The 16,951-nt window shown below is 45.9% G+C and overlaps 1 protein-coding gene across 1 annotated transcript in view; it reads left to right on the forward strand.

Annotated features, from left to right (window-relative positions):
- The first annotated feature begins 2,231 nt into the window (after positions 1 to 2,231).
- COX19 (cytochrome c oxidase assembly factor COX19) overlaps positions 2,232 to 16,951 on the forward strand; it is a 28,753-nt gene continuing 14,033 nt past the window's right edge. Inside the window, exon 1 of the mRNA XM_069647218.1 lies at positions 2,232 to 2,422. Within this exon, the coding sequence (XP_069503319.1) occupies positions 2,341 to 2,422 (82 nt within the window). The 5' untranslated portion in view covers positions 2,232 to 2,340. The remainder of the gene's footprint in view (positions 2,423 to 16,951) is intronic.

Raw genomic sequence — 16,951 nt, forward strand, 5'->3', positions numbered from 1 at the left:
AGCAACCCAGTCCTGTTTTGCTTGGGATTTTTGGATTTGTATTGTTCCTATATTTCAAATGAAAAAAAAAATGAAAAGAAAAAAACACGAGTCCCAAAGTCCAAAGGGAAAAAAAACAGGAATGGATGCCCTTCTCACACATAGCCACGGTAACTTGAGAGCTTGGCAAACAGGTCACGGCATGAAACTTTGGGATCAACCAGTGTGTTCTTAGTGGCAATAGTGCCATATTTTATGGGCACATATATCATACATGGCAACATTCTGAGGAACCTGGGGGAGGTTTTGTCAAGGAAATTGCACGAATTTAATTTGCCACTAGGCTTGTATTGGGGTTATAATTAAATTATGTAAGAGAAAGGGAAAAAATGCCAATATTTAAAAAAAAAAAACAGGAGTCTCCCACCTTAGCCACACTTGGATGGAATTGTGGACATTGGCCTGCGTCGCATCTAGAGGGGACTTTGAATGCTAGCATGCCCGCCCTTAGATACAATTGTGAATATTGGCATGTCTACATTTAGATAGAATTGAGAATATTAGCCTGCATCGCATCTAGATAGGACCATGAATGTTGGCATGCCCGCACCTAGGTGAAAGCTGAATGCCAGCATACCCACACCTAGATAGATTTGTGAATATTAGCCTGCGTCGCATCTAGATAGGACTTCGAACGTTAGCATGCCCGCACCTATGCGAAACCTGAAGACTAGCACAGGCCACACCTACAATTGTGGACATTGGCCTGCGTCGCATCTAGATGGGATTGATTGAAGGATAGCGAGCCCGCGCCTAGATGAAACCAGAATGTTGGCGTGTGCCACACTTGGAATTGTGAACACCAGCCTGCGTAGCATCCAGATAGGGTTGCGAATGATAGCATGCCCACACCTGGACAGATTTCTAGACGCTAGCTTGCGCCGCATCTGGATGGGACTGTGAATGTTGGCTTGCCCACACCCAGATAGAATTCTAAACATTGGCCCGCGCCGCATCCAGATAGAGTTGTGGGGGTCAACTGGTGCCACACTGGGACAGAACTGCAAATGCTAGCATGCCAAAGGTCAGGTAACCCACTAACAAATATATAACTCTGCATACTTATCTCACTCAAAAAACTCACACAACCATCTCTCGCACAACAAGACACACGCACTTCACAACACTGCAACAACACATAAGCCAGATCAACAGCACATGCGGCCTGTCACCGATCCAATACCTGCACCAAAGCTCAGCATCTGGTGTATACTGAGTTGAAGCTGCCAACAGAACACCACTCCTCTCACTACATAGCTCTCAACCATTTGTGTTGCAAAGGCGGGTGAAATCACCCGATTTTGTTTTTGGCGGGTGAGACGCCCATTGGAATGAATGGGCGTGCAGGAGACTTGGCGGGTGAGTCAGCCCTTTACAAGGCGGGTGACACCCGCCAAAAGCGTGTGAGTTGAGAGCTATGTCACTATCCTACTCCCTCTTCAGCTTACTAACCCACCCCACCTTATCATTTACAGATCCGCCAGAGCGCCTGGGGACGCATTCCGTTGGTGACGGTGCGCGGTACAAATACCTTTAACATTTAACATCTAAATCGGGAGGGTTGGCATGCATGATATAAATATGTGTGGAGTTTCTCTCCTTTATTGTGGAAGCACTGCATAATAAAGTGTGCTTTACAGAGGTATTCATCAGGGACACAGTCATCGTGCAAATGCAGTGGTGTATTTTTTCATGTGTTACACCACAGAACTTACTGCCCAGCCCCATTTGATTTAGGACTCCCTTGCTACACACGGCGACTCGAACTCATTACTGAGAAATATTCATACTTCAGTTACAACTGCGTTCTTCCCTGTTTGAACGGTAAAACATGACCTTTTATGATTCAGTCAACTAATGTCGCATCCGCTACTGTTTAAATTAAAATGCCCCGTTTTACTGTTATAAAAAGTTGAAGCGCGTTCTTTTTATTTTACGTGAATTAAAACGTTTTGAACAGATGCTGACAAAAAATACAATTCAAGGTTTGAAAATAAATCGGAAAGCATCTGGCCAATTCTATGATCAGAGGAACAAAAGCGTTAAAAGCACCGTTACGTTCCTCTTGACTCGCCGGTAATTTTATAAACAAAAAAGTGGAACGTAAAACAGTATTGGCCAATGGAAGAAAACGTCTCTTCAGACCAATCAAAAGCTGCAAATACTAACCAATCAGGAAGCGGTTAACAGGACGGATTCCAGGAAGTAATGTAAATGGTCTACTTCGTGCTGCACATAGGAGCCGGGTTTGACAGCTGCTGGCGCTTGTGAGAGCAGCAGGGGCTGTTTACTTTCGTCATCATGTCGACTGCAATGAATTTCGGAAGCAAAACATTTAAACCTCGCCCCCCGGATAAGGGTTCCTTTCCGTTAGATCACTTCGGTAAGTTAAGAGAGAGAATGGTTTCTCATGGCCACTGTGTCTATAGGCAGGGCCAGACAGTGACCTTATCGAGGGTCATCGCGACCAAAATCGAAGTCCTTTCTACGGACATAGGAATTCTCCCAACATAAGACATTTTACAGAAAATACATTGTGTGACGTATTCTAGCTTTTTCCGGAAATACTCTGGGCAAAAATACTATCATCTCCTCTGCATGGCTGGAGCCAATAATTGAGCCGTTTATTCTTTCAGGAAGGGTGCCACTCCAAATGCAGTTTTACAGTATGCAGGGGGTGAACGAAACCTGCATTCCGTGGAGGAGGTGGGGTGATTGGGGCTAACCCTTGAAATGCTGGGACAGGCGCTAATTTCAGAGGCGGTGGGGGAGGGGCAAACCTGTTTGTGTGGGGGCATCTAACTTTTTGCATTCTAGTGCAGCTTCAATGTTACAATCGATGCATTCCCTCCTTCAAATCTGAAAGCACCCACTGTTGTAATGTGTGTCCAGTCTTGGGCTGGCCACTTATGTATGCTGGTATAATGTTGGTGAGTGTGATGATTGGTAGCTCAGGTTGTATTTGAGTGTTCCATGTGTGTCAGTTGGGGGCCGCCTGAGCTGGATATGTGAGGATGGCCTGTGGGTCCATTGCATGTCTACTTACCTGTATCATAGCTGAGAGCGACTAGAACCATTTAACATCTAAATATGTACAATAAAGATACCTGGAATTTCATCAGAGATACCACTGCTTGTCAGTGTGTGAACCATTGAGCGTTTTACTCTCTATTACAACACCCACTCATGACGGCTGTGAGAACGAGTGGTCTCTTGTCCCCTCTACCCTTCCAATCATTGCCCTGGCATGCAAGTACTAACCCCACATCACGATTTCAATTGCCTAAACATGTATGCAGGTGCTAACAATGAAATGCTTTACGTTAGTAATTGCTGGGCCTTTTTTAACAGGGCAGCCTGGGGAGGCAGGAGGAGCGTGGGTGAGACTGAAGCCTGGTCAGCTCAACGGTGTGTACCAATGCCAGTACGGCAACTTAGTTTTCACTAAACGTTGCCCCATATTTTCAGGCACCCTCTCGTGGAGGTACCAAACTAGAGGAGCCATTTGGATCTATTGAAAATGGGCATTAATTTACTAACTTGTCATCCGGAAATCAGTCTATAATGTGCTTACTGGACAAACTGGAATCCAGCCTTACTGTGCTAAATGGCAGGCTGTAATAATCTTACTCGACTATGCTAACTTTAATTACGTAATCTGGCTTTACTGCTCTAATTTTGCGTACTAGAATCTGCACTCTCTGGGATAACTAAGCATGTTTGTATTTTGGTTGCCCATAGTGTTTAACACAGACCAGAGGCCAATTTAAAACTCTATAATGGAAAAAAGTAAGAGATGTGTGGGCAAAAGAGAATTTAGGAGCTGAGGAAATGGGAACAGCACTAAGTTGTAAAACAGAAGCTAGGTTACTCGAATGCACTTAGTAGTTCCCTGAAGAAACGTTGGTGTACTCTAGTGGACGGGGTGGTGGTGGTAAGGTAAGTAGGTTAGGAAGGGTTGAACTGGGAGCGCAGTTAGAAATGGAATGAGAATGTGAGGTGACAGAGAAATCACACCTTGTAAAGAAACATATATAGGGGCTTTAAGTCGGCAGTTTTCTGCGTTAGTGCAATGCAAGAGGCAGCTTTATGTGGGGGAGGGGATTTGCTAGAGAAAAGCCTTTCTGTTGTGCCCAAGAGGGCAAGCGAAATGGTGCGAGGACATTTGAACACCTGAATCTGCCCTTAGTGCGCAAAATAGTCATTTTGAAATTGTGTCCTACTGTGATAGTTACTAATGGATTCTGATCTTACGCTGCTAACTGGACCCATGCAATTTGCCCTTACTTTTGTGCAGTAGCACCTGGATCGTTCATGTGCCAGATGGAATTACCAATAAAGTATCTCGGACCCAAATAACCGTACAGACTCAAAGAATATGACAAAATACTATTTTATTATCAGCCAAATAAAGTAGGGAAACCTGGTGAACAAACAAATGGCAGTTCACTCTCAATTACTTTTCAATTACACAAAGGCTTTATACCTCAATGAACTTCAGCTATGGCATTATCCTATGTGGCAAACAGTAAAAACCTATCAAAGGAGAGGTTGGTTAAGGGAGCATATATACCTATACTTTATATTTACGTGTTAGTAACATATTTGGCTGTCCCATATCTAGTAGGCACATCTTGAACTACCGCTAAATACGTACAATACAGATTAATAGTGGAATAACAGCAGAGGATTGGCTTCTCCGACAATGTATGGTTCATTGCTACATAGGCCCTCCCGATTGGTTCACATTCTCTCTCCCAACCTTGGACATTTGGCTCGTTAGCAGCATGTAAGCAAAACGGAACCCAAGTGTGTAGAACGTCAGACCACTGCCTATTAGCCTACCGTCGCATCAGTTAGGCCACAAGCCAAGGCTGCTTCTTTGTAGTTGACCTTGCTGACTGTTCTCTTCCTCTTGACTTCTAAGGGAGTCCAGGTACATCACTATCTTTGTCTGGAGCTTAATGAATAGGCCTTGTTTTCTTGTCTTGCATCACGTGTGAGGAGACCACAATTTTCTCCATTCTGATCTTTATTTAGTAGCTATTTGATTTAATTTATACTGGATGCTATTACTCCTCTTGGCCCCTGGAGACTTGGTTGCTGCTCCTTACATAGGCTTTCTGCATCTTTAATTGTCCAAAACGTGGCACTTGCACATTTTTTCTCCTTCACTTCATCTAAGAGAAATATGTTGTGCGTATGTAGCTTATCCCCTTTGACTCCTTTTTGTACCTTGCAGTTGCCTCTTGTTGTGGCATCCTTGTTCCCAAGCCAAACGGATATTCTTTGTGCAAAGCTGTCATCATGGCTGCTTTACCCATGCTATATTATTTTACTGCAGGAAGCTTCTATATGTTTCGTCTAGCTTGCGTTTCTGCGTATATACTTTTTACTTAATCTCATCTCACTTATTTTCTCAGTGCATGTGACGTCTTAATATTCGCATTTATGTTTTACTTTGTTGCTTCAGTTACATCATTATTCTTTAAATGTTTGCATATAGTTTGTGTGTCCTCATGTCTTTTTTTCATGACATCACTTTGCACTTTTCAGATTTCACTTGTAGCTCTTCTATGTTCAATGGTATAGGCAGACATCCTTCTACCTCGTCAGTTCGAGGGTACATTCAATATGGTTGTGTGAGTGTATAGCGTCTCCCATTTCTTCAATGCAGTATTGGGATGATATTGGGGTCACACAAAGTGTCTTCTTGTTGTTCTTCCAATCTGACAGAGGTGAGGCGGCAGGCACTATCGATGCCAATTACATTTGCCTCTCTACACTTTGTTAATTATGCACGCTTCCGTCTGGGCTTACTAATCTGTATAGCCTTGAATGAGCCAATTGTTTGCTAACTGGGCATACTGGAGTCTGCCACGGCTGTTCATACTGATGCTGATGGAATCTGCCATTACCTTGCTAAAGGGGCTTACTTTAATTGCTATTTTGCTGCACCTATGCAATTCAGCCTTACTGTGGGCATGCTAACTCGTCCCTTTCCTAATTGAACATGTTCCAGCCTGGCCTTAATGTGGTAACGGGACAAACTGGAGTATGCCATTGCTGTTTTATTTGAGCATGCTGGATTCTGGAACCTGTGATAAATGGGCATAAGGAAGTCTAAATATATTGTGCTAATCCGGCATACTAGAATGCTCCTTACTGACCAACCAAACTCTATACTTTCCGCATTATCTCAACATTGTGTATATCTGCCTTCCTTGTGCGGACATGGCATACTGGAACCTATGCATGGCACCAAGATAGCTTCTGGCAAAAAATTATACTTCTTGAATTCAACTAAACTACTCTGGACATGTGGAGACTTGTCTTACTGTAAACTGGAATGTTACCGTACTGCTGAAATCTTCCCTCAATGTCCTAATTGGACATCCAGCAATGTACCCTTACTGTGCCAACTGGATGTAATGAAATATGTCCTTACCCTACTAACGTGACATAATAAAATGTGGCCTTACTGTGCTAAATCAACATTCTGCAGTCTCTCCTAACTGGTCCTATCAACTCTGTCCATTTTATAATAACTGGGCAACTTGGTATCTGCCGGAGCATATCTACAGGGGTACACATTTGAAGCTGCAGGGTATTAGTCGGACATCAATATCAGTTGCCCCTGGTATGAAGGCCAGTTCTCCACATGCAGACGCCATTTTTTTTTTTTTACACGCAAATAATGTTATCTCTCGTCAGTAGCTGGTACCTAGTGTATACGTTTGGGTCTTACATATGCCTGTTGGGTAGCTTATTCTGTGCTGAGCAGCAGTTTGGGGCTGTTTAAAAAAAAATAAAAAATAAATTCTGCAGTGTGAGAAGGTAAGCTAGTAGAGGAAAAGGAGCAGCGCCAAGAGATATTAAAACGTTAAGGTTGCTTAGATGTAGCTGCTTCAGAATCCTGCATGAAATAATAGGGAGAAGGTAGGTTAGAAAGAGTGACGAGTGGGAAGAAATGAAAACGGAATGGTGCTAAGGGTTGGAGGACGTAAACCCATATATTGTTTGTTTGCCCTGAAAGCGTACGTGGCCCATAAGGGCTATACCTCTATAAATAAGCTATTACCTTGTAGTGTTATGCAAGAGATGAAGGGTCGGTTGGGAGATGGACATTTTGCTAAAAAAATATGATGTCCCTTGTACTTCAGGGTGCATGAGATGCTGAACAAGCAAGAATCTGGCTTTACGGGGTGTTTGTGACTCTCCTCAGTGTGATTCTTGGTTTATGTCATCTGTCCTTGCATTACTAAGATGACATACTCGATTCAGGCCTACTGTGCCAACTGTATCAATGCTATTTAAATTGGCTGGCTTTGCTAACTGAGCATACTCAAATCTTGCTTCATTGTCCCAACGGAGCACCGAGTCTACTCTATTCTGCTAGCTTGAAATTTGGAACATGACTTTATGCACTCAAGGCAGTCAATAGAATCTGGCCGTACTCTGGTAACTGCATACTGAATCTGGCTTTACTGCACAAACGACACCTATGAAATCTGGCATGCTGGAAACTAGACATGTAAAATCTGGCACTGGTGTGCTGATTTGGCATATTGGAATCTGCCCCTGGTATGCTAAGTGGACCTATTATTTAATCTCTGTAACGCGCTACTCGCCCATAGGCCCCAGAGCGCACAATGGCATATGATCATACTGTATACTTAATGCCGATACTGGAATCAGCCCTTCTGGTGCTAAAATTGACATACTGTATTTAGACATTGCTGAGCGTACCTGAACAAGGCCTGTTGTGCTATTTGGGAATAACATCCTAACCAGGCATAATGAAATCAGCACTGCTTTGTTCAGTGGCCAATATGGAATCTGATACTTCTGGTTGGAACAACAAAACGCAAGTGACTCAGGCTTCATTAACCGCTCTGTATTTCACACAAGGAGGGGTTTGAACAATGTCTAGCAGCTAAGGTAAGTACTGCGCTACTGTTAAGATAGGAGTACAAACGTCAGCTACCAACATCCTTTACAGCGCTCTGCTGCTCTCAAGCTAGATATTTTATTTATAGAGAGCCAAAGGCATCAGGACGCTGCATCAACACAGCAAGACTTTAGAAAGACAGGACAAGGAGACAAGAGCATGTGATCATACCAGGGTTTTAGGAGAATAGGTGGGTTTTCAGAATGTTTCTAAAGCGCAACCAGTTTGGTTCTTGCCTCGGAGGAAGTGTATTCCAAATTTGTGCCACGGATACAGGAAAAGATCTCTCCATGCCTTTGCTTTTCTTTACTCTAGGAACGGTAAACTGACCACTGGCACTAGAACGAAGCAGTCTTGACGGAATTGTATGGAGTCCTATGTTTCTTCATTTAGGGGCATTACCGTAGGTGCATTTATGAGCCAGGCTGATGGCCTTAAAGTGTTTCCTAGCTACCCAGGAAGCCAGTGTAACTCGTTCATGGCACCCGTGATGTGGTCTCTTTTAGGAATGTCGTAAATGACTCGTACTGCGTCATTGTGTACGATTTGTAGCGTATGCAGTGAGAATTTGTCCCAAGAATTAAGGTGCTACACTAGTCTAACCGGGGTAGAATAATGGCTCTCGCCAGGGGAGCACATTTTTTTGTGACGGAAAAGGTTTAGCGTGTCTTAGTACTTTTAAATGATGTTGAGTACTATGGGCTACCCCTTGTAAATGGGCGACAGAATTTACGGCTGCATTCATGTAAACGGCAAGAGTTTTAACATTGTCTCTAATGGGAATTGCGATGTTATCGATGACCAGGCTGGAATAGTCAGCAAATAGCTTGATTCTTGCTTGAGTAGATCCACAAATCATCAGTTCAGTCTTAGCAGGATTAAGACGCATGGAGTTCAGGCTCATCCAATCATTGATTGGTCCATAGATGTATTGTAATTGGACTGAGGCAAGGTCATAATTGCCACTCAGTTCCAATATGAGCAGAGTGTCATCCGCATAATTAGAGTGATGGATGTTCTGAGGTGTTCAGGTCCCATAAGGGCATGATATGCAGATTAAACAGGGAGGGGGACAAACGGGCCCCCTCCGGAACACCCTCTTTTATACACTTGGTGTCAGAGGTTGCTTTGTCCCAGCATACTCACGATTGCCTATTACTTAGAAAGGATGAGAACCAATCAATAGCGTCAATTGAACACTGGCCATGGGAGTGAAGACTGTCCACAAGACATGAGTGTTCCAGTAAGTTGAATTCAGCCGACAAGTCCAATAGTACCAACAGGCCAACTCTGCCCCTATCCACAATGGTAAGCATTTCTGTCTTTAGGTCCCGCGACGCGGTCTCTGTCCCATGGCAAGTCCTGAAGCCTGATTGTTGTTGGTGTAAGATGTTGTTAACCTCTAAATGAAACCGAATTGTGGCAACGTTGACAATGATTTTTAACAAGAAAAGCGAATTGGTTATAGGATGTAGTTGTTTAGGTTGTTAAAATCTGAACGTGGTTTCTTTGGTAGAGGAGAAACAACAATATCAGGTACAGTGCTATGACTAAATGACGAGTTGACGAAGCGTACTATGAATGGGGAAAAAGATGTTTGGGTTTTGTACAGTGAACTTGGATGGCATGATGTCACCTGCGCAAGAGGTCGGATGCATTTGTTTCAAAGGTTTAGAGACTTCATCTTCTGAGGTATGTGAAAAAGAAAAGTAGTGCAAAGGCTGGGTGTCGCTTTCCATACTCAGAAGAGGATGGGGTGTATGTGGCTTAAGAGAAGCTGCAATCTTAATACGCGCCTGGAGATTGATTGCAGACTACATTGGTAGGTACAAACTGCTGAGATTGGAGTGTAGGTTTTTCCAGGCTCTGATAAATATCAAATAATTTCTTGGTATCATTCTTAGCGGACTCAATTTCCATGTTAACATTTTTTTCTTTGGAGGCCACCAGGGGCCCACAGGTGATGGCAGCCTGAGTGCTGATCTCCCACTTCACTGGTCTAAGGGATCTGAGTCTCCCCTAACAGACACCCCTCTTCCCCCCACTCCCCCCCCCCCCCCCGAGAAGAAAGGAGAGAGCTGGCTGGGTGGGAACAACTACAGACCAGCTAGGAGGAAAATCGGAGCGTGTTTTAAAGTCCTATATGCACGGACAGTGCATCTTGTGATTACTCCTGTGCCACAAATGTTCCTCTCTGCCTGAGACATCCCTGATTGAGGCAGCAGCTTGGCCACAGGGGTCTGGAGCGGCACACAGGCCAATACTTTTGCCCTTTTTTTCTACAAGTGAACATATTTAAGTGGAGGCATAAATGCAACGTTGCATTCAGTTTTGCTCCCTATCACTAATGCAAGGCTTCACAAGAAACCAGGCCGTCCTACAAGCACTCATATAGCCTTCGAGCAACTAAGTGGCTGTTACAGGAGCATATCCGTTTGTTTCCCATAATTTGGCGGGGCAGGAGGAACCTGCCGGTTACAGACCACAGCAGGTGCCAAGTCTTATCGCAGGGTTGAAGGAGACATCCTTGAGGAGGGAGCTAGAGTAAGCACGGGGCTGAGACTTCCCCTCCCCCTCCCCCACAGAATACAACTTGGAAAGAACTGTGGGTCGGGGGTCACATGACCTCCGGTGGATGAGGTAGACTCCTGCAGATGGCGAAGGGAGGTGTGGGCCCCCAGTCTTTGGGTATGTGCTTGCCTCCATGGCATAGACTGGGGCTCGACAACCACTGCCGGAATAGACTCTGGGACTGCTCTCTGCAGTGCACCAGGCTCCAACTCCACACACAGGCTCACTTGGAAAACAGGAACATCTCTCTGAAGTCTGGGTGAGTTGGAGGAGCCTATTCAGTGGTCGGCCTAGGGTCCCGCATATGGGGAAGAGAAGGATATAAGGGCACAGAGTACACAGAAGGAAGACCCCCCCCCCCCCCCCCCCCCACTGACTGGGTGGTAGGCAGTGGGGCTGAGGCGGCGATCTCTCAAATCAGTGCCCCTGGGAGGGCCCTTTGGCAGGTGCCCTCCCACTTCTCACGAGCGGTAACACAAGACCAGAGAGGGGTGGGAGGGTGGATTTCCCCCCCCCCCCCAAACCGGACCTTAGTGGTGTTGGCCCCCTGACTCTGGGGTGTGTAACCGCCACGGGGGTTGCGGCAGGGGAGCAATAGCTCATGAGAAGCACATGACCTTGAAGGAAAAGACACGTAAGAGGCGACAACTACCGCCCGGAGGGGTGCACAGGCAGGGAGAGCGTAGCAGGGGTCATGCACTGGATAACGAACCGCGGCGCATGGAGGCAAAGCAGAAGTTGGCCACATATAAATATATAATGAACCTCCCCAGGCTTTTGACTCCGGGGCAGAGCAAAATGGCATCAACATCAGAGGCATCGGCAGCAACCAAAAAAGATGTGGCGGCCCTGATGGAAGAAATAAGGAATATGAGGGCAGATATTGAGAGCAGGGTTGACAAGATTACCCAGAGGATAGATAAGATGGAGGAGCGGTTGGAAGAAGCTGAAAACAACCAAACCTCCTTGGACATCCTAGAGACACAAATGGACCTGTGCATGTCAGAAATGAAAAGACGGGAGGAGGACGTTCGAATGAAGATGGATGATTTGGAAAACCGCGGAACGCGGAACAACCTTAGGCTCTTCGGAATCCCAGACAGAGGGGGAGTCGGAACAAGACTTGAAAAGAACACTTCATGAGGTCACAAAGTAGGTTTTTGATGACGACACCATTGATGAGGCTAAGATTGAGAGGCTAGACCGGGCAGGAGGTACTACTGGGGGCCCCACGTCAGTCCTTGTCAGGTTCCATAATTACGCAGACAAAATGAAAATCCTAGAGAAAGCAAAACAAAGGCCTGATCACCTATGGCTCGTCTAGAGTTACAATTTTTCAAAATGTATCCTCCCTGACCCTGGCAAAGGGAAGGATGTGTGTGCCCCTGACGAAGTGGCTACAGGAAAAGGGAGTGCGGTACAAATTTCCCTCACATTTGAATTGGACGGTCACAAACAGGCTGACGATCGAGAGAGACATTCGCAGAGATATGAGCAAGTTGCTGGGTGGATCTGATGGTGAGAAGAACCAGGGCGAAAGATCGGATGCGCATCCAAGAGCCGAGAAGGAGTATGCCGGGATCCAGGAAGCTGAACGCTTTGCCCGTGGTGGACACTTGAAGCACACCGGGAACACAGTAATGTTGATAATTGGGAAGGAGGTGGTCTTAAAAGGATTTTATGGTGGCGAAGGGGCCCTGGAGGTGCTCCTGTTGGTTTAGGGTCTTGTAATGTGTTAGAGGGGTTGTGTGGGACCCACAGGGGCTGTGGTTAGACTAAAAAGACAGGGTCCAGTCAGAGAGGGGGCTCAATGGCAATGAGGATGAGTAAGTGATGGACCATGAGGGAAATGGTCTCAGCTGGTGGTCTGATCTCAGCCCAGTGATGACAACCGGGAGGTGTCGGGTGCCTTTGAGGGGGCAGGGCGGAAGGATTTAGGAAAAAGGTCTTCTTGAAGCTGAGTTTCATCGGCTGTGGGAAGGTGGAGTTCTGGGCTTGGCCGCCTCGGGAGGGAAGAAGAGATTAGGGCAGTGGTATGTTATTATGGCAGTAAATCTAGGAACACAAAAAGGTTGTTAGTGGCCAGGGAGTTTCGTACAGCGGGCCTTGACGTGATGTTCCTACAGGAGACCAAATATGCCAGAGGGGAAGAACGGGTGGTCCCGGGTGGCTGTTTGGGACAGAAATACGAGGGCGTGAGTAAAGCAGGGTGGGTAGTCTCATCGGGAAGGGGCTCAAACTGGAGGTGACCAAAGTATGGGCAGATGAAGAAGGCAGGGCCCTCTTGGTTGTTGGTACTGTAATGAAAGTGTGTTTTACGTTTGCTAGAGTTTACTCCCGAAAATGATGCTTGAGGCCTCGGCCATATAATATTTTTAGGTGACTGTAACATGTGGGCTGATATCAAATTGGACAGACGCGTGTGAGATACATGAACACCGGACCCGCCCGGGAGGGGGTTTGGGGAGGTCCTGGAAAGGATGGGGGGGGGGGGTTTATGAGCTCATGGATGAATGGTGACATCGTCACCCGATTGAAAAGGGGTACACCTTCTATTCGGTCCCACACTGCACTTACCAGAATAGACTACATGTATCTCAAGGGGCTGTGGGAAGAGACGCTGGGTTCAGAGATCTCTCCGATCACATTGTCAGACCACGACCACGATATGGTAACGGTGGAACTAAACCTGCTCGGCCTGGTACATAAAGGGTCAAAGTGGAGATGCAACGAATCACTGTGGAAGGACCCAGTGTTCCACGCGGAAATATTTGAAGAAATTGGGGAATATTTTAAAATAAATACTACGGGAGGTGTCTCAAGGAAGACCGTGTGGGAGGCGGGGAAGGCGACATGGAGAGGGATCCTGATTAGGGAGGGGGCTAGGAAGAAACGGGAGCGGATGTTAATTGAGAACAGGCTGAGAGAGGAGATAGTTCATCTCGAAAGGAGGGCAAGGCACCCCACCGAAGAGGCGAAGTGGGGGGGGGGCCTGCCCCTATCTCGGGGACACCGAAAAAGCATTTGATAAGGAAGTTCTGGGCAAGGTGGGATTTGGGTCCAGGTTCAAGAGGGGCATAATGGTGGTGTACACTCCCCCCACCCCCCTCACACCCCCCCAGGGCATATGTGGCAGTTAATGGAGGTTATTCCCGTTGGTTCTCCTTAAGTAGGGGTACGAGACAGGGCTGCGTCCTTTGAAGGGGGCTGTGGATGAAGACCGGAATAGATTTGCCCCACTGGAACTAACAGTTAATTGGGACGCACTGGGATACCTGGGGAGGTGGGAGCCTTATTTGAAGCTAATTTCCCCCTCCCTCATTTCTGGATTTCGAGCAAACCTTGAAAGATGGGGGGGCGAGGGGGGAAACTGACCATATCTAGGTTCGGGCGCCTGAATGCCCTGAATATGGTTTGCCTGCCAAGGTTCTTATATGCATTCCAGATGCTTCCGATCAGAGTCCCTGAGGCCTTTTTTCCAGGAAACAAAAGGGGAGATGTTTTTGTGGCAGGGGAAGAAAGCAAGTTCTCACATTGCCGAAAGATGGGGGTCGGGGGGGGGCAGCACTCCCGATTTTGAACTGTATTATGAAGCGGTACAACTAAGGGTCCTCATACTCCATTTTAGGATGCAGAAGGAATTCCAGTGGGTTGAGCTGGCCAAACACAATTAGCTCCCGCCACTGTGGCAGAGCGGCTGTGGGTACCGAGAGGTAAGCTTCTGCGCAAAATCGGGGACCACCCGATTCTGGGAGCCATTTGGGAGATCTGGCAGGAGAAGGCGGATATGCAAGGAGTCGCGACATGGCCGTCTCCCCTGAGTCACATCTGGGCACCCGTTGTCCGGGATGCGATCCCAAACCCTGAGAGATTCCAAGCATGGTTTGAGGCGGGCCTGGAGAGGGTGCGCCCACTTTGGAAAGTGGGCGCCTCCATTACGATCCTTGATCTGGAAGGGGAACTGGGCAGAGGCGCTCTTTCGGTCTTCTCGTACCTTCAGCTAAAGGGAGTCATTGCGAGTGAAAATTTGAAAGGGGATTCAGAGATACCTTACCCCCTTTGAAAATCTCCTAGATAAAAGAAGGGGGGAAAAAAGAAAGAAGGGGAAAAAAGGGCTTGATTTCTGCTATATTCAGTGCATTGGTGATTGCAGGGAAGGGGTCCCCAGAGAACCTGAGGAGAAGGCGGGAAAGATATGGAGAGGGTAATAGACCCAGGGCTCTAGCCGATACTATGTAAAGGAGCCTTGCAGACCTCAATCTCTAGTCCGTACAAACTACACGACATTAAGCTTCTCCACAGATGGCAATATGACCTGGTTAGGCTACCAAAGATGTTTCAAGGCAAGTCCCATGTGCTAGCGCTTGTGTGGGGAACAGGCCGACTATTGGCATATGTGGTGGGGATTCCCCACGAATAAAGGTGTTGTGGGATGAGGGGCTGGGGTAGGTTAAAGCCTTAGATGGGGATCCACTGTAACAAAACACTGTTTCTGATACTATTTGAGATGGAGGAAGTAGAGGGAGAACCCAGAAGGTTGACTGGAGTGGCAGCGCCCCTGCTGCCTAGTCATGAAATGGAAATGTGCCACGACTCCAGGCAAGAAAGAATGGATCAATGTTGCTATGAACATATGCATAATGGAAAGGATAACCGCAGCGCTACATGGGAAAGCGGCGCCACATGAGTTAATATGGGGTGAATTATATGGCAAGATACTTGGAAATTTAAGGAAAGGGATGTTGTCTATAAAAGGTTGGTATAGGAATTGCAGTACAGAGAGACTCATGTTTATGTTTGTTTCGGAACTTATATAGCACACCAGGTACCCAAAGGTTTGAGGGCGCTCAACAAACAAACACAAGAAAAGAGCGGGCTACAGGTGCTAGCCCAGAAACAGGCCAGAATGTGGGTTCCATGGGTCGTCATAACAAGGTTATGGAGAGAAATGAAGTTCAGAGAAAAGTACTGTTTTCAACTTTTTCTTGAAGACGTCCGTAGATGCAATAATTCTCAAGGAAGGCATTAAAGTGTTCCCCAGGAGCCACTGGTGAAAAAGCAGCATCTCTGGACTTCTTAGTTTTACATCGGGGGATAGTAAGAAGATTAGAGTCATCTGACTTAGAGGGCTTGTGCTTTGCTTTAAAATTACGACTTCTTTCAGATACACAGGCATTTGTCCCTGCACACGTTTGTGAGTGATGAGAAGCAACCTATAGGAAACTCTGGTCTGAATGTGCAGCCAATGGAGACTTCGTCTTGCTTCTGTCACATGATCTCTTTTCGTGAGACATTTAACAACTCTCACTGCCCCATTCTGAATAACCTGGAGACGGTGAAAGTCTGATAGCGGGAGGCCCACCAATAGCTACAACAGTAATCTATTTTGGAGCCTATAATTGCCCTTGCCAATCTTTCTGAGTTTTATCCAAAATAAACGGTCTGAGGCAGCGAAATAGTTTAATAAAATATGAGGCCAAAAAATTGCAAACCAGAAATAATTAGGATAGTACTGTTATTTAGCTAACGTTATCACATCTGCCAAAGACCAGTATGTATCAGTCATTTAAAAAAGGCTTTCAATTTTCTAAAAATGTAATAGTTTACATAATGCATAATAACAGTACTGCTACTGTAAAACACTGCATTGTCTCCATGCTTTACAGTGAAGTGTATCTAAATCTCAGTGTCAACTAGATTTCATTTTGTTGGGAAGATGCATCATATTGATGAGTGGACACCTTTGAAAATGTACATGACCACACGGCTAATGCTTTGATGGCAAGCCTAGTCCTGTGGCCTGCTGGTTACAAACAGCTTGCAACTAGTCTTCAACCCATGAGTTGATCCCATACTCCTTGACATTCTATTTTACCATGTTGGTTTATACCCGCTACCCTGAAAATGAGATGGCCACAAACTACAATAGCCTGCCTAGTTTGCCCAATTCTCTTCCTGCTATGCCTTCCACTCTGCTTAGTATTTTACATAATGAATACACAAAGCTAACTTGATATTTACTTAGTCGCGATCAGTAGTTTCATCCAGTCTGTACATCTACAGACCTACTGCAAAACTGTACACTGTAGCTGGATTCCAGAGCTCACTTTGCTCTATGATTATGGTTGCATTATATATTTGCACCTGCAGTAGAGAGAGCTGGCCACTGTTTTAAGAGCCTTTTTTTACCATATCTATTTATTTGTGTCAATTTATGCAGCTAACCCTTTAACAGACACTCATCTAGGGCTTGCAAAGTATTTTCACCCACTCGCATAGTCCGAGTAGATTTTAAGAAGGGTCAGTACCATTTGCAGGGGATGTTGGAAACCTATTTAAACTTTACATTGTTTGCAGTAAATGTCAAATAAAAGTTTCACTGTGCATGGC

Source organism: Ambystoma mexicanum, chromosome 2q, assembly GCF_040938575.1.
Source record: "Ambystoma mexicanum isolate Mex_15411 chromosome 2q, UKY_AmexF1_1, whole genome shotgun sequence".
NCBI classification, from domain to species: domain Eukaryota; kingdom Metazoa; phylum Chordata; class Amphibia; order Caudata; family Ambystomatidae; genus Ambystoma; species Ambystoma mexicanum.